The 23247-nt window shown below is 39.2% G+C and overlaps 1 protein-coding gene across 5 annotated transcripts in view; it reads left to right on the forward strand.

The window, feature by feature from the left end:
• Positions 1 to 23247, forward strand: part of LOC140734403 (ecto-NOX disulfide-thiol exchanger 2-like) — a 285185-nt gene that overhangs the window by 141637 nt on the left and 120301 nt on the right. For all 5 annotated transcript variants that reach the window (XM_073058298.1, XM_073058301.1, XM_073058300.1 and 2 more), the window contains one exon: positions 17037 to 17180. In XM_073058298.1, the coding sequence (XP_072914399.1) occupies positions 17037 to 17180 (144 nt within the window). The remainder of the gene's footprint in view (positions 1 to 17036; positions 17181 to 23247) is intronic.

Below are 23247 nucleotides of genomic sequence, written 5' to 3' on the forward strand. Positions count from 1 at the left end.
ACAGAGTGGTGAATGCATGGAATGCGCTGCCAGTGATGGTGGTGGAGGCAGATATGATAGGGTCTTTTAAGAGACTCTTGGATAGGTACATGGCACTTAGAAAAATAGACGGCTATGGGTAACCTAGGTAATTTCTAAAGTAAGTACATGTTTGGCACAGCATTGTGGGTCAAAGGGCCTGTATTGTGCTGTAGGTTGTCTATGTTCTAATTTTCTAAAAAATGTTGTGGAAGGACCTGAAGCAAGCAGTTCATGCAAGGAAGCATACCAATATCCTGGAGTTGAAGCAGTTTTGCAAGCAGGAAAGGCCTAAAATTCCTCCAAGCCAATGTGCAGGACTAATCAACCGGAAACATTTGGTTGAAGATTTTGCTATTCAAGGGGGTCACACCAGTTACGGAAAGCAAAGGTTCATGTACTTTTTCCGACAAGTACATGTAATATTGGATCCTTTTTCTCAATAAATAAATGAGCAAGTGTATTTTTTTGTTATTTATTTAATTCTGTTCTCCTTATCTAGTTTTAGGACGCATGAATATCTGATCACATTTTAGGTCATATGCAGAAATAGAGAAAATTCTACAGGATTCACAAATTTTCTAGCACCGTTGTATTTTTTGCCAGTACTCTATGCTGTCTACAACACCACCGATCTTTGTGTCATCTGCAAACTTACTAAACCCATCTACATTTTCATCCAGTCAATTATATACGTTACAAGTAGCAGAGATCCCAGTACAGATCCCTACAGAACACTACTAATGACAAACTTCCAGCTGGGATAAGTTCCTTTGACCATTACCCCGTCTTCTATGGGCAAGCCAATTCCGAATACAAGTGGCCAGTTTGCCATGGATCCCATGTGTCTTAATATTCTGGATAAGCCTCCAAGGGGGACCTTGTCAAACATCTTACTCAAATCCTTGTAAACAACATGTACAATTCTACCTTCATCAATCACTCTCATCACCTTATCAAAAAACTCAATCAAGTTGTAAGACATGACTTGCTCGCACAAAGCCATGCTGACTTTTCCTAATTAGGCCATGGCTTTTCAAATTCTCATAAATCCTGTTGCTGAGAATTTTTTCCAGTAGCTTCCCTACCATTGACATGAGACTCACTGGTCTATATGTGTTGCATATTTTCAACTTCTGCATTATCACTTCGGAATTTTAGTTTTGAGGAAATAATGAGTACAGCACTATTTTTGCATGCATTTTGCCCACGATTAGTAAGTGGGCTTCCAGTACACCCTTAGTCCCCTCAAAGTCAATCTTGAAGCTCAGTATGTCCAATTAAGCTGAGCATGAAATTCTGATAAAATGTTGGATCGCATGCCTGAAGCAGTCAGAAAACTGTGATAAAACTGTGAAGTGTTAGACTGCTTTTGCTTTCCATGTCCAGTTCTGATTGCCAAAAATAGTTAAGGTGTGTTGAGTGGAGAACACATGCGGATAAGTGCCAGTATTGGTATATAAAACAGTACTGAAAAAATCAGAACTTTTCCCCTTGGAAATGGTTGCTCTTTAGTGGACAGGATAGATAACAATATTGAGAGAGTAAATCTAGTCTATTATTTTGGAAAACTAGTAGATGTGCTCATAGGTTTATACTGGTAAAATATTAATTTAAATTTGTACTGAAGTTAGTCTAGTAAGAACTGTTAACACATGGATTAACGAGTGTTGATGAAAAGTCTGTAATGATTTATGAAACAATTAGATTTTGCATTTGAAATGTAGAATTTATCTGTGAAACTCTTATGAAGCTCCTCAAATAATTGTTTGCCATTGGATTATATTTTGCACACATAAACACTAATGTTTTAAAATCAGTATGGGTGATCTGTAAGATTACTTCAATATATAAACATTGGATTAGGGAATTATAAATCTATTTTCTTTTAAATATTCTTGTAACTGTATCACTTTGTGCAATCTTAAATACAGAAAATTGTTTTGTGTACCTACACTAAGCAGGTTTCCCTGGAAATATAGAAAAATGATACCCAAAGATATCGACCTGGAAATATTTATACACCACTATTCTTGCATAATTATGATAGCTAGATATTTTTTAAAGTTTCAGTTGGAGCCCTCTGGGACTTAAAAATATTTTCAGTGATTTTTTTGGATGTACTACTGGGAAATTTAACACTTCCCTACTTATGGCAGAAAGTGTCAATTAGCATCAAGCATTTCCCATGTCAAGACTAAAATATAAAGCTTATAGAATGAATCTATTTTTGCTCTTTTCTAATAGTTTGTTTATGCCCCAGTCTCAGAGGACAGATCTCTTTTTGCAATAGTGTACTGTTTCCTACATCAGATACTGTGAATTTCCAAGGAGATGATAGATAATGTGGAGACATTAGCTTATGTCTGGTAAGAACTAAGTTATTATGCGATGAGTTGATATACTCCTATACTCCTTCTTGCCAGTAATGTGAGTACCTTTATATTAATCTGAATAGGATTCAGTTGAAGGATATAAACTGCAATGATAATTTGTCCTGAATTATCCATAACTGGAGAGGTATCACCTTGTGGGGGTTATTTTGAATTGGTATTTTGTACCATTGTGTTTTTTTTACTCAATAATGTGGAATTCAGAACTTTTGTGAATCAGATTTATTTTCACTGACACATTGGTAAATGTGTTTTGTGGTATCAATACAGTGCATTACATGCTACCTCTATAAATTACAATAAAAAAATGAAAAAAAAATAGTGAAAACAGTGAGCAAAATAGTGAGGGTTGTGTTCATGGGTTCATAAACTGTTCAGAAGTCTTGCTGGCAGAGGTGAAGAAGCCATTCCTAAAACATTGAGTGTGCATCTTCAGGCTTCTGGACCTCCTCCCTGATGGCAGTGATTAGAAGAAGGCATGCCCTGGATGGTGAGGGTCCTAATGTTGAATGCCATTTTCCTGAGGCACTGCCCTTTGAAGATGTCCTCAATGGTAAGGAGGGTAGTGCCCATAATGGAGTTGGCTGAGTTTACAATCCTCTGCAACTTTTTTTTTTATCCTGTGCATTGGAGCAGTGATGCAACCAGTCAGAATGCTCTTCATGGTGTGCCTTTTTTGTGATTGCATCAGTATGTTACGCCCAGGAAGTTGTTCATCCTTTTCACTGCTCACTCCTCAATGAGGATTGGTATGTTTTCTCCTGTCTTCCCCTTCCTGAAATCCAGGATCAATTCCTTGAGCTTACTGACATTGAGTGCAAGGTTGTTGTTGCGACATCACTCAACCAGCTGATTTACCTCACTCCTAGACACCACCTCATCACCATCTGAGAATCCACCAACAGTAATAATATGGAATTCAAAACCTTGTGTTCAAACATCATCATATTATCTCTATAGGGTACAAATATCTGGTTTAATCCAATATAAAGCAGAGTACTTACATTGATTTGAAGCAACAGGCTACTAAATTGTACCCACCAACTAGTACTGAATTTCATGCAGTTATTCTACACAGTGGTGTTAATGATACTCTTATCCATCTTGGAATGTGCCAAAAATAATTCATCTGGGTCATTAATTTTGTTTTCCCCTAATAGCAGCCTGTATATGATAGCTATGTAAAGTTCAGTTCCAGCTGGCACATATACCTCATAAAAATTCACCCTTTCATGTCTGTGTTTAAAATATATATATATATATAGTTTTGGTCCAAATTAATGCATAACATAGTTATTTTATTATCTGTAACAGGAGAGGTATCACCTTGTGGAGGTTACTTTGAATTGAGATTTTGTGCCATTGTGTTTTTTTGACTTACTAATGTGGAATTCAGAACTTTTGTGAATCAGAATCAGGATTCAACAGTGCATTATCATGTGTTCAAGCTTGTAGCATATGAGTGTTTGAATACTAATTATTTAGGAATGGTGAACAGCAGTGTTTTCCAACTTTTGTAGTCTTGCATAGAGGTCAGAATAAAGATGTTCCCAGATGCAGTGTAAGTGGATGGGTTGAAATGGAAAGATATAGACATTATAGACATTGTATAAGGGGGGGGGGGGGTGATGTGGTGTGTGTGTGTGTGTGTGTTTTTTTATTTTTTATTTTTTTTAAGGTTAAGACCTGTCCTGATAATTCTATGAACTCTCGGGATGTAATGTGTGTTATTGATAAACTTAAACAATCTGCTTAAAATAGCAGAAATTTTTAACTATAAGAGAACTGTCCTTTACACTTGTTTTTAACCAGATTAAAGTAGTTGTATTTCATTTTTGTAAAACAATGCAGTAGATATGATGTATTCATATGATGTACAGTACATTACTGTATATGGTTTTCATTCACTCAGCCAATCATTATATTGACTAGCAATATTTAAATTATGGAAACATGGCATTTCCCTTGCAGGTTTTGGGGTAGTACATAAACTACCTCAACAGCCTACTGAAAGACACAGCAGGTTGATCTGCACTTTCTGGGCAGATGAGGATGCTTCTTCCAGCAAGTTGATGATCTTCCAACAACATTTAATGTTTGTTACCATATGCAAAAACAGAGATCAGCCCACAAAATATTGAGTCTAGTGTCACACAGCTGAGGTTGAACCGTGAAAAAGACCACAGCTCCTGTTTTCAAACTTTCTTGCAAAATGCACAATCTAGAAGGAGAATGATGATAATTTGATCTACTTCATAACCACCTAGAGGCACAATGTATGATGGATCTGACAGAGAGGTCCTTCTCTCCACCAGTCAATCAAGATCTTGGTGCTTCTTCAAGGGCCTTGGTGATGAGGTGTCTTGGCATCTTCTATAATGCTGCCTGATGGAGTTGTGATTAAAGTTGTTTTTCTTTTGCAAACTTTTCAGCAAAGGACAGGTGACATGGCACGGTTCATTTTAATAGAATGTTCTACATTAATGTGGAAGGCCTGCTCTTCAAATCACTGGGTTCAGGAAAAGTTTAATATTTTGTACCCAAGGTTTACAGGCATCTTCATGTGGCCATCTGGATGAATGTCATGTTGGATACACTCGCCCCTACTCTCTTGGTTTAGAGATGAGTCCATCACATACCTGTCAGTGTTCATTGTGGATCTTCAAATGGCATAGAAAGCAACTCGGGTAATTGCCGAAGCTGAGTGCGAGCCATGGACCATATCTGCACCTCGTGTAACTCTACTTAAACGCTGCAGATCCAATGACTATATTTTAAAAATCTGTGCTAATGATAAAATACTACTACTACATACCTTTTTTCCATTTTCTGATTCACCTTGGTTATCACTCTACCAAACTCTTGATGCATGACCCAGTTCCTCTGAACTCTATTACCAGAACTTCCATGTAATCAGACCTGAATTGTGCTAAGAAGCATATAATTTGCCATTTTGCTCTTGCTGCGATTAACTCTGGCCAACCCCTCTCTTCCCCCCCCCCCCCCCCAAGACAGTTTTAGCCGTCTCTTGATCCAAGAAGAAGACACTATGGAACTAACATGGTCAATGTACAGAGAAGCTTTGCCGTACATGTCTGCTGGCTGGGATCCAGTCGTATAAGGAATTAATAGAACTCTGAAGCCAACAGTTGTTTCTTGATGTTTACAACCTCAAAGATAGACCAAAGTTCTGGGAGTCGGCTGTATGTGGCCTGCAAATGGTAAGGCTGACATAGAAGGATTTGCAGGTAATCTTTGAATGTATTTGCACAATTGTCCTCTCCCTCGAGGCTGCTGATCACAGAGCTCCCACTATAAACCCTTAAAAAGAAGAAGCATCTATGTGCCTTATTCAGTTCCAATGACTGGACTCTGAATCAGAAAATCATATTGGAGGATGCCAAGGAAAGCAAGAAAGCTTCCTGTCCCTTTACCTCAAGGATCAGAATCAATGTTGGACCAACTTACTAGGTCTGGCAACAAATATGGAAATGAATAAACATTTGACATTTGGGACTCAGACCCTTCAACTGGAAGGGAGAAAAAGCCAGAATAAAAAGGTGGGGGAGGGGATAGAGATTAAGCTAGAAAGTAATAGGTGAAGCCGAGGGGGAGGGGGAAAATATAAGAAGCTGTGAGGATGGGCGAACCTCTTCATCTCTGGAGATCTCCATCCATTGTTACTAACCTCAGAGTTCCCTTCGCCCACACTGCTTGGTTCTACTGCCTGCCGAAGGCCCACAAACCTGACTGCCCGGGTAAGCCCATTGTCCCTTCCTACTCATACCATACTAAACTTGTGTCCTGAAATCTAGACTTCATTTTATTCTGTTTGGTTCAATCCTTCCCCACCCTTATCCACCCTTATCTACGGCACTTTACAAGCTCCTCAACAACTTTAAATACACTAATCCTGATCGCCTCAGTTTCACCATGGACTTCCAGTCCTGCGCATTTCTATCCCCCATCAAGAAGGCCTGAAAGCTCTCTTCTCTATGAACAACAGACTCAACCAGATTCCCTACTGTATCACCCTCCTTCATCTGGCAGAACTGGTCCTCACTCAACAATTTCTCTTTCGGCTCCTTCCACTTTTTATTCTGGCATTTTCTCCCTTCCTGGTGAAGGGTCTGAGCCCCAAATGTCAAATGTTTATTCATTGCCATTTACATTGCCTGACCCGCAGGGCTTTTTAAAGAGGTAACTGAAAGGATAGATGAAATTTGGATGCGGTCTGCATGATATTTAGTAAAACCTTTGACAAGGCCTCATGTTGCTGGCTGATCTAGAAGATTGAGTACATGGGATTCAGGGAGAGCTAGCGAGGTGGATTTAGAACTAGCTGAATGATAGAGAGCAGAGGGTGATGATTGAAGTTCAATACTTTGGTGGTCTGTGACTAGTGGGGTGCATCAGGGGTCAGTTCTTTATTCATAATTTATAAATGATTTAGCTATGAGTGTACTGTACATTGCACAATTAGCTGATTATACTAAATTTGATTATCTCATTTGTAGTGAAGCAGGTACAGTGAATTGCAAAAGAGGTATCAATCATTTAGGGACCTAAGCTATCACTTTTATCAGAATCAGATATAATATCACCAGCATATATCATGAAATTTGTTAACTTTGCAGCAGCAGTGCAATGAAATGTATGATAAATAAATGTAGAAGAAAAAAATTCAGTCGCTGAGTGTGTGCCTTCAGGCTTCTGTACCTCCTTCCCAACAGTAACTGTGTGAAGAGTGTATGTCCTGAGTGTTGGGGATCTTTAATGATGGATGCTGCCTTCCTAAGGCACCACTCCTTGAAGATGTCTTGGGACTATGGAGGCTGGTACCCATGATACAACTGACTACTTTTACAAGTTTCTGCAACTTATTTTGATCTTGTGCCATAGCTTCCCCATACCCGATGGTGATGCAGCCAGTTGAGTGTTTTAGTTGACAAACCAAATCCCCTCAAGCTCCTAATGAGTTATAAGTGCATAGTTCACTGAAAGTGGCTGTGCAAGTATACAAGGTGGTGAAGAACATTTTCAAGGAAGTATGCTGGCCTTCAGTCAAGGCAGTGACTGTAAGGACATTATGTGCAGTTACAGCATATGGGTTGTTAGTGCGATGCATCTGAAGATTTTTGAAGAGTTTTGGTCATCCTGTTATAGGAAAGATATTGTCATGTTCAAGAAAATGCAGAAGAGTGTCCAAGAATGCAGTCTGGACTAGAGAGCCTGAGTTATAGAAAGAAGTGGGTTGGCCACACTGGATCATTATTCCCCAGTGTACATTTATTGAGGAGTGACCTCATAGAAATTAAAAACTCATGTAGGGTATGGATAAGGTGCACTGTTAAAGGTATTCTCCTTCGGGTTAGAGAGTCTTAAGACTACAAAGCACAAATACAGGATAAGAAGGGAGAGAATTGTAGTTAAAAAATACCCGAGAGGTAACTGCTTTATGCAGAGATAATGATTAGCTGGAATTAGCTGCTAGAGAAGGTGGTCAAAGTGGATACAGCTGCAACATTTAAAAGGCGTTTGGATAGATACATGGAGGAGCTTGGAGGGATATGTGTCGAACACGGACAACTGGGACTTCCAAGGAGTATGCTGTCATTGGACTGTAGGGCCTGCCTCCATGCTGTGTTACTCTATATCTCTAATTAGGTACTTCGAATAGTTAGGGGCAAACTAGTTTTGACTATATTTTGTGTCCTCATTTTCGTGTTATGTTTTTTTTAGTTTCATTGAAGCCTCTGAGATAGTATTCTCAATATCATTTTTATAGCTCCTAAAAAGTATTCACGACACCCAAGTAGATACTGCATCAAAGTACAAATTTGAGAATCTGAATGAACATTAGAGGTGGTGCTTCCATTCTGTTGAATTTTCTTTATTTTAAGCAATTGTGTGTGACTGTCTACTGAAAAAAAAATTCTGCTGAATGAGTCAAAGGGTTATAGTATTATGGAGAAAACATGATTTTTTAGAAATTATCGCTGTTGCTGATGAATGGTATGAAATATTTCTACTTGGATTAGCTTACTGGGTTATCTTATTGTTTTCAGAAAAAGTTATTTTTTTACAATGGTGAAAAGTGTACTAGTATTAGTAAACATCTCTCATATATAATGCAAGTAGGCTAAAGAGGGAAAGAAGATTTACCTGCTTTTTATTATTCATTTTGGTATTCATTTTGAAACAGCAGTGAAGGTAGAGTAATAATGCAAGCTTTGCCTATTGTTATAGTCAACAAAGTATCATTGTTCAAACAAGAACAGGAGAACATATATGACGTGATTTTGAAATCTAAAACCCCTTTTCAGTAGGAAAGCCATCGGTGGGAGGGGGAGTGTTTTTGTTTCAGATTACTGACTTTAATCAGAGGTAAACTGGTGTTTTATGTAACAAGTTTTAAGAGGTGGGAAGGCCCAACGGATGGAGGAAGAAAACAGAAAAATCTTAAAAGGGTTAAAAATTCTGTAATGTGTGTCTTGCTTTATAAGTATTATGCAGATTAGCATGTTTGCATCGTGAGAACAAAGTTAAATAGCATGCATTATGCGTAAAGAAAAAACACACTTCATTGTGAATGACATACTAGCACACAAAGTGCACATAGATGATGTAAATCCCCATGTAGTGCTTATTTGTAGCCTCCCCAGTCACATTTCTGATCAAGAAATAGTGTAGGCTGCTCGCAGGACAGGAATCATTTGCACTGTTTAAAATTCTGCAGCTTTATTGGTGAGTGCAAGGAAAATCAGTTCAATTCCTTACAGGGACTAGAACTCAAAAAGTTATCTAAGCAGTTAATTATGTTTTGCTGCTTTGAGTGCATTAGTGATGATGCCATTGGCAGTGTAGCAAGAGCACAAGGAGGAGGCTGCCGGTAAATTGGAACTATCCGAAAACCTGAATTTAACAGGTCTATATGAAAAAAGTAAAATTATCATTTTGGAAACAGAATTTTGAATTTTAAAAAAGTGCACTTCATGTATTCCAGGTAATTAATTTAAGTCTTTTATATGATAACTCGCCATAAAAGACTTGAAAAAATTTATTTCACTTTTTCAAGAAATTCCGAACTTCTGAAGTTTTTTTTAAATATATCTTTGCTGTTCAGTTTTGATAAGGCCCAAATGCTACACTGATCATTTACTTGATGTTACATGGTATAATGATTTACTTCTGAACATATTTAAAGCAGTTATGTTGAATTCAAGACCACATTACTTGTGGAAAAAAACTGTAGTCTTCAATCGAAAGTTCAAGGATTGGGACTAAAAAACCTTTTATCCCCATGTGGACTGCACAACAGGATTAAAACATGTAGTTTATGAAGCCAGTCTTTAAAAAATATTAAACTATCTGTAGAAATTTGCAAGCTCATGGTGCTAAGATTACATAGTTATCCGTTGACACTCACTGTCATAGATAGATGAAGAACTAGGAGGCGCACCTATCAATTCCATTGTAGGAGCCATATACAGTCGTAAGGAAAAGTTTGTGAATCCTTTGCAATTACATGGTTTTCTCATAAAATGTGGTCTGATTTTCATCTGTCACAATAATAGACACAATTTACCTAAATTTATAACACGCAAGCGATTTTACTTTTCTATATTGGATGCATTTTTAATTATTCACAGTCCAGGCTGGAAAAAGTATGTGAACACTTGTATTTAGTAGCTGGTAGAACCTCCTTTAGCAGCAATTACCTCCACCAAGCATTTGCTGATCAGTCTTGTACATGGCGAGAAGGAATTTTAGACCATTCCTCCATACCAAACTGTTTCATTTCATTAATATTTCTGAGATACTTTGCACGAACAGCCCTCTTCAGGTCATGCCACAGCATCACATTTGGGTTAAGGTCTGGACTCTGACTTGGCCATTCCAAAACACAAACTTTCTTTTAGTTTTAAACCATTCTGTTGTTGATTTACTGTTCTGTTTCAGATCATTGTCTTGTTGCATCATCCAACTTCTATTAAGCTTCAGGTGGTGGACCACTACCCTTACATTCTCTGGTACAATGCCTTGATATAATTTTGAATTAATTGTTCCCACAACAACTGCAAGCTGTCCAGGCCCCTAAGGCAGCAAATCAGGCCCAAACCATGATGCATCTTCCACCATGCTTCACAATTGGGATGAGGTTTTGGTTTTGGTGTGCAGTGTCCTTTTTTTCTCCAAGCATAGTGGTGTGTATTTCTACCAGAAAGTTCAACTTCTGTCTTATCTATCCACAGAACATAGTCCCAGAAGCATTGTGAAACATCCAAGTGGTCTTTTGCAAACCTAAGACATGCAGCAATGTTTTTTTTTGGAGAGCAGTGGTTTCTTCTGTGGTGTCCTTCCATGAACAACATTCATGTTCAGTGTTTTTCTTATGGTGGACACATGAACAGACTTTAGCAAGTTCTAGAGATTTCTGCAGGTCTTCTCTTACTGTGGACTGATGAAACTCAGGTTTTTAGAACTGCTTTTGTGGCCTTTTTCAGCTTCATGCATCTCTACAATTCTTCTTCTAAGGTCCTCTGAAAGTTATTTTGATTGAGGCATGGTGCACATAAACAGATCTTCCATCAGAAGAGTAGTCTCTGTCAATAACCTGACTGTGTCTTTTTTTATAGGGCAGGGCACCTCTGCAACCCACAAATGGAATGTGTCTCCAACCTGCTTCTGTAGAAGGCAGAGCCTTACATACTTCTTTGAACCTAGACTGTAACTGCTTAAATGGTGTACTCAGTATTGACGAAAAGAAGTACAGTTGTTTGTGTGTTACTAGCTTAGGCAGATTGTGTTTATCTATTATTTTGACTTAGATGAAGATCAGACCACATGCAGAAAACCAGATAATTGCAAAGAGTTCACAAATTTTTTCCTGTTGCTGTATCTATTTTTTGTCCGCTGTAGCCATGTATCTATTTTCTATCTGTATTGTACTTTGTTGGTGCATTTGTTGTGATAATCTGTCATGTGGGCTGTGGTGTAGTCAAAGCGAATGAGTATAGTTGCCTGTTCACGCTTGTGGGTATTTGTTGGCCAGAGGGAGTGAGCCACGGGCAATGATTATTTTTTTGTTGGCCGTTAATTAGTCACTCTGATTTTACTGAAATATGCTAATTAGTTATGCTGACTTTGTTATTTCACAAACTAGGTCACTGATTGGAATGCTAGAATGCTATTAAAACGCTTAGTTGCGCTATTAGAATGCTAATACCACTATTAAACCACAAGTTAGACCATAATATCGCTAATTGATCGTTCGTTTTTGCTGGTTTTGTAATAATAGATCAAATGTACCTTTTTCGATTTGGAAATTCATTATTTGGCAGCATGTCATACTGTGTCGAATACTCTGGTTTACTCTCTCAGAGGTTTTCATTTGTTTTCAAGTAACTGCTACACCCTTCTGAAACTCCAACACTTTCTTTCTGCATAATAATTTCCCTTATCCCGAGGTTTGTAAAACTAAAGAATCATAATCATAAATGCACTGAATATTGACAATGAATAGAAAAAATATATAATTCTTGGAAATAACCAATGCGACATGATTGGGTGTATTGAGAGTAGGTGAGATGAATTAAAATCCTTCAATTTCTAGCATTCATAAAGGAATTTAGACTTTTAGATAATCTGCTCAGAGCTGAATGTTAAACACTTCTGACCAATGATTGTGTAATTTAAGCTATATTGCAACCACTTATCATTTAGCTAAATGGTCAAATTATAAAGTACTGTCACAATTTACTGTGTGAGCTTAGTTATTCACAGACAATTCAGATAATGGTATTTCACTGATTACTCCAATTCACTTTAGAGTTAGACCATTGTAGATGGTGGGAGAAAAAAAGAGAGCATTGGACTAATTTAAATTAAATGGTTAGATTGCAGAGTGTTGGTTTGAACAGGAGCCAGGGTATTAAATAAATTTCTCATCACCTTGTTTAATATGTGTTGCTGTTAACAATGCAGATCTTTAGACAGACCTTGTTCTTTTGTCCACATTGTCTCCCCACCTCCCATGGTGAATGTGCTTCCCCACACTGATAGTGTAACTGGTCATCCCTCCCCATCTTTGCCACTGCTAGAAAATCATCCTGCAAGAGCTGGTTCCCTATGTGAGCCTGGGTGCTCTTTGGGTATCATTACTGGTGCAAGAGGTGAATAACAGGATGTTAATTTGCTGTCTTCGTTTTTTTTCTCTCTTCCCATACAGGTTCAGTTCATTTTGAAAGTACATGTAGCAATATTTGGAAGCTGTTAATGGTAGTCTGTTTCCCTCTGTCACTCTGCCTCTTTCATATCACCTTAACTGCAAGTAGCTTTGCATTACTATTACAAAAGTTTGTTTCTGTGTCATAGGCCCTGATAATTTTAGGAAGGTAAGGGGATTGCCTGGTCCTAGTAAAGCTGGGTACCACTGAGAATTCAATGGCAAGGACTAATTTATCTTTTGTCTCACTCACTCAACAACTACCCAAACTGCCAGTCTTACAGGAGAAGCACACAACTATGAAGAACAAAAGCTGCAGTACACTATTACTGTTATCATTACCTCACTACATTTCTCTCAGGCTGACAGATCGTTTACTCTAGCACCACTTTCCTGCACTTAACCCCATTTCTCTTGATTCACTTAATATCTAAAACCTGTTCAACTCTGATTTAAGTGTGCTTAGCAACTGATTCTCCACTGCTTCCTTAAGCAGGAAATTCCAATGATTAACTATTACTCAGAGAAGTATATCTTCAGTGTCTCGAGTGCCAGACCTCCTTAGTTTAAGTCTGTGGCTGCAGGTTATTTGTCACCTTAGTCAGAAGCAACAATTCCGCATTTGCAATCAAATATATAGGCATTGTGGATGGGCGTGATAATAATAAACTGTAAGCCACAATCACAGAGTGGCAGCAGGAGGGGCAGTGTGATGGAGTGAGGCCATTACAAATTCTATGAATGTTAGGATAATCAAGGGATAGAGGGCCGGAGGAGGAAAAGACCAAGACATAAAAAATCAAATATCATTGAATTGCAGAGCAAGCACAAAAAGCCAAAAGGTGTACTTCTACAATTTCTTGTCTTTTTGTGATCACAAGCAGCTATTACAGTCCCGTTTAGCACATACTGTCACAGTGTGAGCAATGGGCATTTAGGCTATCTGGCTGAGTAGCATAGATTTCATGGCAACAGAGCCCATTATCATCAGCACAAAGTTCTATAGCTGCGTCATTTGCTGTTGACTGCAAGTGGCCACGTTGCCCTCCCACTCCTTTCAGTTTGCCATTATGAATAATGGTTTCTAGCTATTTCCCCTGTCAAGTGAAAAGAAAAAGTGTTGCTAAGTTTCTCAACATGTGCTTGCATGGACGGCTGAATCATTGGTACATGTGAGATAAATGTCAGAGCTGTGATAAACATGAAAGGGCAATGTAGAAGATGAATGCACTGCCAGAACAGCTGTGTGTGTGTGTCATGCGCACATGCATATGTACAGAGCTTGTAAGTAGGAGCTGTTGTGTGGTGGGTGAAGCAATGCTAATATTGCCAAATGCAATTTGTGGATAACTCCATTAATCTTTGCTGGGTGAGAGGCTGTTAAATTTAGTTTGATGCTGATACCAGATGTATAGAGCTAGCTTTGCGGCATACCTGACATAATATCTTACAGCTCTCAAACTTTTCCACTGGAATGTTCAAGTCCTAAATCTGGTGTCTTGATTTCTGTCCAGCAGTAAGTACATGGCAACCATTTGTTTAGCCTGTGGTTCCTACAGTGATGCTTAATGGTTTGCACAGCATTGTGATCTAGTGCTCATCTCCAGTTTAAGAGTTGTGTCCTCGACATCAAATACTGATTCAGCTTCAACATGAAATAATGGTACTCTCAATGTGCTGGGCAGTTAAGTGTTCATTTGTTCTTGTGTGAAGGAAAACATTGCCCCAAAAGCATGAAAATGATATGGGTCGCCCTATGTAGCACCATTGTGGCACGTTTTTGTTTTAAGAATATCTGCCACAAAATGACAAAACTAAAGACATAATGTCGATAGTAAAAGAAGGGTAATGAGATAAGAAACAAAACATAGATCCAGCAAAGATTTAATCATTATTGGAATTTGCAGCCTGTCAAGTGCACATGGAATTTAATACTGCATCTCTTTGAAAAAGGAGATCGTGGTTTTGCTTTAAATGTTATTAGAACAATGCAGGAGCTCAAGGATATACAGGTCAAAGGGGAAGCAAGATAAATTAAAGTGACAGGTGACATAAAAATTCAGCATCTTTCTGTTGTGCGCCTTTTGCTGAATGGCCCATTGCCAACTCTTTTGTCTTTCCCTGTTACCTCTTTGCGATTACAGCTTTAACATCATTCCATCCTCTTTCTCTGCTGCCTGGAAATAATGCTGCCAACTTCCTAAATTCTGATGAAAGAGCCATATAGAGACGAAGAAAGAAACATTAATTTGTTTTATTTTCACAGACGGTGCTTTGTTTTCAAATTTCCTTATGCAGCGTTTGCTATATTTAGTTTGTTTAAAAAGACAAGGCTTTCAGGGGAAAAGCAAAACCCAGTTTTTTCCCCCTTGAAATATAATGTTCAAGAACACAAGATAAATGTGAAGATTCTGTCATCATCATTCCTGAAAGTCTTAGAGATCTGGTCTCCCCAATATCAAATTTAACTGCCTTGTAGGCAGTTTTTGCCTGACAGGCTATGTTTGGAATGATCTGTGCAACATGCAGTATCCAGTAAAACAATTATCAGCCATAACAACATGAACATTTGGTTCTCAACTAGTTCTTTACTGCAAGGCTACAAAATACGATGTTTTACTTCTGTGAATAGCAGTAGGAAGTAGTAACAACCCTATACAGTACCAGAGAAGCATGATGTTTATTTTACTATTGGACCTTGAGTTAGTTTTTAAGGTTTTAATCTGATGCATTTGAGATTTATGAACTTTGCCTCATTCACTCAAACATTTGAATGATCGATAATTAATGAAGAAAGTAGAAATGAAAGCCCCTTGGGATTTTTACATTGTTCATAAAGTAATAAGCACAGAAATAGGCTCTTCGGCTTTCTTGTTCAAGGCCTGTCACGACATCCTACCTGCTAGTCCTAGTTGCCTGTATTTGGCCAATAACCCTTCAAAGTCCTCCCCTCCATGTACCTTTCCAAGTGCTCTTAAATGTTGCAATTTTATCCACCTCAACGATTTCTCTTTGCAGCTTTTTCCAAGGGCTCACTACCTTCTGTGTGAAGAAGTTACCTCTCAAGTCTCTTCTCTCTTGTATTTGTCTCCTCTAGATTATAACACCCCATCGTGAGGGATAGACTGTGCTCATTCCATGATATTCATACCACTCATGATTTTATAAACTTCAATGAAGCCATCCCTCATGATGAAGGGTTTTGGCCCGAAACGTCATCACTACCTCCTCCCATAGATGCTGTCTGGTCTGCTGAGTTCTGCCAGCATTTTGTGTTTTTATTCATCACTCATTCTCCTGTGCAAACAAAGATTCAGCATGGCCAATCATTCCATATAACTCAGATCTTCCAGTCCAAGCAGCATCCTTTTAAATCTCTTCTGCAATCTCTCCAGCTTGACAAAGTCTTTTATAAGTCATTGTGAGGCTACACTTTGAGTATTGAGTACAGTGATCAAAATTGTACTCCGCACTCAAAGTGCAGCCTTACTAATGACTTGTATCACTTCAACATAATGTCCCTAATCCCAAACCCAGTGCCCTGACTTTTGAAGGCAAGCATGCTAAGTACTTTCTTCACTATCCTGCTTACTTAATGTTGAACTTGTTCTCCCAGGTGTCTCAGTTGCACAATACTCAACAGTGTCCTGCCATTCATTTTTTAAGGCCCACCCTGGTCTGAATGTCCAACTTTCATCACTGACACAATTTAAGTTGAAAGTGATTTGTTATTCCACAGCCCATCTCCCTAACTTATCAAGAATTCCCTCCAATAACTTCCTGCATCTGAAGTCATGCTCTCCGTCCTGTAGTCCCTGGCTGATCTTTGCTACCCTTCTTGTTTTCCTGACTATATGGTTACCACAGATACTGATTCTGTAATGAGTTTATGCCACAAACCTGAACTGAGTTGTGCAAAATTTATAACTTGAATATACGTGGAAAAAATTCCATGAAGTTAGGTATGCACTGTATGTAAAAATTAATATGCACCGATTCATTTGAAAAATAAATAAAGTTTTATTAATGTAGTTAAACATAGATTTTGTTGATATTTAGGGAACCAAAGGTATGGGTTTAGTGCAGAGAAAAGTACCTAGAGACGTAAAATGTTACCCATGATCTTATTGAACAACAGAACAGAAGGAACAAATGGCCTTCTGCTGCACGTGTTTATATTCTTATGAAACCATAAAGGAGTTGAATATATTCTCTTTTGAAGTTTATGTGAAACCGAGCGGTCAAATTTTAAAAAGTATAACTGTCAGCTCCTGTGATTCCATGATTCCAACGCATGCTGTCCAATGCACAGATGCCTGGATTCCTGTTTTAACATAATGCATTTGTTCTTTGCTGTCAGAGCTTGATATGTGATCTTTATTTTCTGACTTTTATAGGGCTTAACCAGCTGCCATTTGATCCGGCAGACGACAATGAGCCAGTACATTTTAATGATTCAAATGGCCCACTGTTAACAGAATGTTCCATTGATCACTATGACGAACCAGGAAAGAAAAGGAAACGGAACAGTATAGTTGCAGGTGAGACTTGCCTTCCCTAATTCACTTTAAGAAATACAGAAAATATGTTATGATGTAATGACATTGCTACTGTAGCAATGATTGTGTAAGATCAACTTGTCTTTTTTTTGCCCTGAGAACTCACAAGCATGCTTTGCAACCATTTGATTATTTTTGAACTGATGTAAATGTTATGCAAGCTAATACAATGGTTACCTTGAGCACAGCAAAGACACAATAATAGAAAATGAATGAACAGTCAAATCATTTGTTCTTTCGTGAAGCTTAAGGACATCAAAAAAACTTGTACTCTGCCTTGAATAGTAACATTCACCTAAACTGGCAGGCACGTCTGTGATTTAGTTGTGTATTTACTCAAAAGCAGTATTGCCTGGAGAACTTACAATTGCCTTTTCCTTAATGCCTTCTCTGACTTGCATGGAAACTGTTAATAAAATTGAAAGGAATAAATGGAAATTAACATTTCTTTTATTATCTCAAGGAAATGTTCAGAGGTAACTTCAGAGAAAGAGAAATACAATGGGATATATAGTAAGGCTTCATATCATTTATGGAGCAAAATTTAAATATAAGTCCAAACTTGTTACAGTCCTTGAACAGTGATCCTTCATAGCATGTCCACATTGCTGGCCTTGGAACGTGGAGTGAGGGCTTTGACTTCAGCCTGACCTCTAACTCACCCACATCCCTACCCCTAACCTCCACATCCTCAAAACCATTACTACAAACCTAAAATATACAACCAAGTCTGTGCCATGACCTTGGCATCTTGACCAGAAGAGTTCCTGCTGTTTCAGTCTGCCATGTCCTTGTGTGCTGCGTTCTTGCACCTCACCTTTATTTATCTCTTAGTGGCAGCCCTTTCATCTACTGTTCTTTTACTGAAATCTGTGTTTGACTTTACTGTTTGTAGGCCTCCTACAGATGTCTAATTTATTCAGGTATATGGGGAGCAATAGCAATTGTATCTTGAAGCTGAGCCTTTATGAGCCATTTAATCTGAGATAGGGAAAAGAACCATTAGTGGCTATCCTTGAAAATCTATAGCAGCAGAGAGCTGCAGTTAATTGAGATAAATTAAGCATTCTTAATGACAAGTGTTCAATTCTGAAAAAACTGGTTGGCAGATTGAGCAGCACTGTAAACTCTATTTCTGACAGTAGTAGTTTACCATATTGATGCACGGTGTCTGCTAGCAGTTTTTGTTGTCCTCCTTAGTTGTGATGTGTGAGCCTCAGACAAATGGGCCACTTTATCACCAGCAGCAGATTAGTTGGTTTTATGAATTGATGGAATAATTAATTGTGGAAGTCTGCAGAAAAAAGTAAAAAAATTATATTAGAAATTTTGTTTTGGACAGTGATAGATAATACTGAAGGCAAGATTACCTACCTTTATCTTTCTTGTTTTATATGATACATCCTTGTTATGCATAATCACTAAGAAAGTGGTTTGACAGGCAATCAATTCACATGCCTTTAAGACTTTCTCCCTTTCGTAATCTGTAGGAAAATATAGCCACTTTTCTTTCTGCAGAGCAAATTCTAATTCCCCTAGTGATAAGAACTTAGGAAAGCTGGCCTCAGGATCCAACATTCTGTATTTATTTCACATTTGATAAGATTATGGCTGAGTTGATCTTGGCATCAATTTCATTTGCCTGCCTGTTTCCTTTTCATGTGGGAAAGAATCCAAGGACATTTATCTGCCTAATTACCAACAAGAACAGAACATATGAGCATTTTTAGTCAAAAGTGGTGATAACCTTGTATTAATACTTAGTGAACAACTTGCGGCCCTAATAATTTTACAGGGTAATCTGCCTGCACAGAAGAAATCAAGTTTCTTTTTCATGATCTAAGTGCATCAGCTATGTTTTAAAAATTATGTTCGTAGTTTTAAAATATATTGAAGTTCAAGGGTATTTTAAACTATTGAATGATGTTCAGTACTTAACAACAGGCGAAGTCAAGTTTGTAACTTTGGTTGATTAAGGCCGGAAAGAGGCTACATGTGACTCACTCCAGCATACTTTGAATTAAGTGGTCAGTTCATTCTTGTAGCAGATTTGGCTGTAATAAACAATTTCTGTTAATTCTTCAAAGGTAATCTTTGAATCAGGTATTTGATTAAAATTATAAGTGATATTCTGAGACTTAACCTCCAGCATTAACCAATTAGATGAAAGATATTTATTCCATTTTTGGGAGACCCCAGCATCCTATTTATTCCCTGAATCTTTCCAAGTCAAGGTAATTGATAATCAGGGTCTTCTTCTAAATGACAGTGCATGCCGAGATAACACAACAGTCCTACCAGTTACTTATGTGTTCCCATTTCCTGGAACTATCTCTGTTCTGATAAATCAATATAGTTGGGAATATTACTTGGCCAGAAGACACAGAAATAGAGTCACTTGGATTTATTTGGAATCTATTATGGCCCGATTTGGACATCTCCAAGTATTTTTTTTGAAGTCTCTTCATACAGGAAATGCAAACAGGAAATTTGTGTGCAACAAACTTCCATAAATGATGACACAATATGATCAAGTTATGTGTATTTTTGTTACTAGTTGATTATTGAACATTGTACTCACTGAAATTCAGAAGGATGGGGGGGGAGGAGATCTCATTGAACCCTTTCAAATGTTGAAAGGCCTAGACAGAGATAGAGGGGCGCCCTTTCAAAATGTCAATCTGCCTCTCTATCAAAGGTCTTTAGGTTCAGGCACAGAGAATAACTGTCAAACACAGTTTATTTAAAAAGTACATACTGTTTATTAGCAAATTTCTGTTCTCTGTTAGCAACACAGAGTCTCTGGTCACTGAGCTTGAGAAATTCTGCATCCAGGTGAGCCCAGAATACTGTTTGGAGTATTGTTATTGTGGCGACCCTCTTCCCAGCGCACTCGAACCGGCTCACAAAGCGGCGCGCGCCGACATTGAGGCAGGACCCAAAGAGGGCGCCAAGCCTGCTTCACCAGCAAGGGGAAAAGCCCGCGCGCGGGAGGGTGGGATCAGGAAGGCTTTAAAGCGAGGCCGCAAAGTTTGAATAAACCTCTCTTGTAACTGCAGCTCATCGACTCTGTGTCGTTATTGCAGTGCTGCGTGTAGCACACCGCTACATTATCACATATTTTGATAAGGGTAGACTGAGAAGCTTCTCATGGAACAAACACTTCATTGGTCATACATTATTCTCACAGCATGACTTGTCAAGCTGCCAATAAGTCAGTTAGGTTTTAACTCTTTTACTTCTGTATATGATTCCTCATTCCCTCCTTTTGTCATTCCGTGACAACTGGGATTATCAGTGTCAGGTTGTTGTACACATTAATTTTCATACTCATGTAAGAAGGGTGGATAGTAACCCTTGGGATAAGCCAAAGGGCTTTCCGTGTCATATTAGTCTCCATCCTCATCATTTGCACCTCAGTCTCTCTGAGGTCTCCTTCCTTCTTGGGGTCTCTTTGTATAAATATCCCTGTGGGTGTAGGGCAAAAGCACCGGCTGACAAGGGGCCATAAACACTGGAAGAGTGCAACAAGTATGAGTACTCCTGCGATGAATAATGTAGCAGTATACTGCTCCATTCTGCGAAGATGTCACTGAAAGGCCACAGTCCTCCTTTTGAGCTAAAGCCATACAGGTTGGCCCTGAATTTCCGGATTTTATTTACTCCTTTTGAATGTGAACGGAGAAAGAGGTAATGTTCTCTGATTCACCTGGGATGTAGGTGCAGCACTCTTGACCTAAAACGGCACATGCTCCTCCTTTTTTAGCCAGAACAAAATTGAGGCCCATTCGGTTCTGTAAAACAGTGTTGTAGTGCCATTATTTTAGCGGTGATGGCCCTCACCTGATCCTGGATGCCATCCTTGGCCTTAGCGGTGCTAATGGCCATCTCCTCCAAAACTGCAGCCAGGCTGATGATTTCCCTTGAATTGGAAGGGGAAAGCTATCATCTAGAAGTGTTCCGGTTGTCAGATTCCTCACTTTTGCCAGAGATGGGAAGGGTGCTGGTCCAGGGTTTTCAGCATTTGCGTGTGAGATACAAGGTAAGCCAGGAAGCAGCATCCCATCCAATTTCTGCTCTCTTGTTGGGTGTCTCATTGGTTAGCTGTCTCTCCTGGGAGCCACAAGTAGGCCCTTTCCCTGTAAAGCCATTGAGTTCCGTTCGGGGTTTGGCCATTGTATCAATGGCACAGGTGCTATTGCCCAGAAAGTAAGTTCCCTTACCTTTGAAATTACAGTAGCAGATAGTATTTGCTGGTTGGTCAGATCTGACAATGGTGGTGGGCCATGATGTCTGACCATCCCATTGGATGACTTTTTCCAGGGAACGAATGTACCAGCGATCAAAACAGTGGCACCCATAGTCTCCGGTCGCATCACTGGTGCAATTTTGGGCCTTGCTAGTCCGAGTGTCACTGGAAAAGGCCCAGACTGACCATTGTTCACTGCTGTTCAGCTGAATGGCTGTTAAGGGAACCTCCATCTTCCCTGAAGGAATCGCTGCACATACCCAGCAGGCAGATGAGTTAGTTTTCCCAGCATAACTATAGCAAAGCGACGTGAAGGTGTTTGGCTTGGTTACTGCAATACAAATGCTTAAGATTACAAGTATAAACAGTAATAACTTAGTCATGAATGCACCCGTTTGACATGTCCTCGATATGTCCATTTCGGAAGTCCTTGTAGCTTGACTGCCGTCAGAGTGGTCAATAACACTTGGTAGGGTCCTTTCCAGCGAGGCTCAAACTTCTTTCTAGGATGGTTCTTTACGAGAACAAAGTCTCCTGGGCAGACTCGATGTTCGTTTTTCAGTTCCTCTCCTTCCCAGTGGGCCTCCTCTACCTGCGAATGCAACAACTGGAGAGATTTGGTTAGTGCCAGGATGTACCCAATAATCTCATTCAACATTTGATTCAGGTCCATCTCAGGTAATTTTGGGGTCGGCAAGGCCTGCCATATACTATTTCGGCTGCCAACAGACCATGTTTGGTCTGATAATGAATTCTCATTTGGAACGAGACTATAGGTAGCACTTTGAGCCAATTTTGACCGGTTTCTTGTCCTAATTTAGCCAAGTTGTTTTTCAGCATCCCGTTAACCCTTTTAATCAGGCCGGCAACCTGCAGTCTGTGGGGCCAATGGAATGTCTGTTTAATCCCCGGAGCCTGGCAGAGTTGGGTATTAATCTCACCCACAAATGGGGACCTTTGACAGATACAAGTTGCTCCAGTACCCGAATCTGGAAATGATTTCTTTCAGCAAAATACATACCACAGTATCAGCTTTGTTATCTGTGGTGGGATATGCTTCAGTTGATCTAATAAAAGCATCAAGAATTACAAGACAATACTTACAACAGTGTACACTCGGTCATTTGATAAAATCGAGTTATAGTTGGCAGAAAGGGTATCTTGGCAAGAGGGTATATCCCTTTGGGCATAGGGTGCATTTTCCTGGATTATATTCTTGGCACATCGTCTGCCAACGTTCTCTGCTACTTTCTCCAGGTCTGGACTCCACCACGATTCCAAACGTTGCCTTACCATTCCCTCCTTGCCAAGTTGAGTATTGGTATGTACAAAATCTACAATAGAGCCCAGGATAGTTTCAGGTACGCAGAACTGACGGACAGGAGTAAGCAAAAGGTCCTGGGTCGGTGAGTGAAAAACATCCAGCCCATTCCCAGGTGGCTTTCTCTGTTTCAGAGGCATCCCTCTGTAAAACACGCACATCCTCAATTCCAGGCATACCCTTTGATTCGGAAACGGGGGATACAGTTTTTCCCTGGTGATTCGTCATTTGGGGAACGATGAGTGTTCCGGTAAGGGCAGCTTGTTTCGCAGCCGAGTCAGCTCTGTTGTTTCCATGGGGAATCTCAGTAGTACCTTTTTGTGTGCAGAGCATTTAATAATGGCCAATTGTGAAGGAAGACAGATAGCAGACCAAAGTTTGTCAAAGTAAATTTTATTAGTGATGGGCATACCAGAGGAGATTGTGTAACCCCTAGCTTTCCAAAATTGGCCAAAGTCATGAGCGACTCCAAAGGCATA

Source organism: Hemitrygon akajei, chromosome 10 (genome assembly GCF_048418815.1).
Source record: "Hemitrygon akajei chromosome 10, sHemAka1.3, whole genome shotgun sequence".
Taxonomy (NCBI): domain Eukaryota; kingdom Metazoa; phylum Chordata; class Chondrichthyes; order Myliobatiformes; family Dasyatidae; genus Hemitrygon; species Hemitrygon akajei.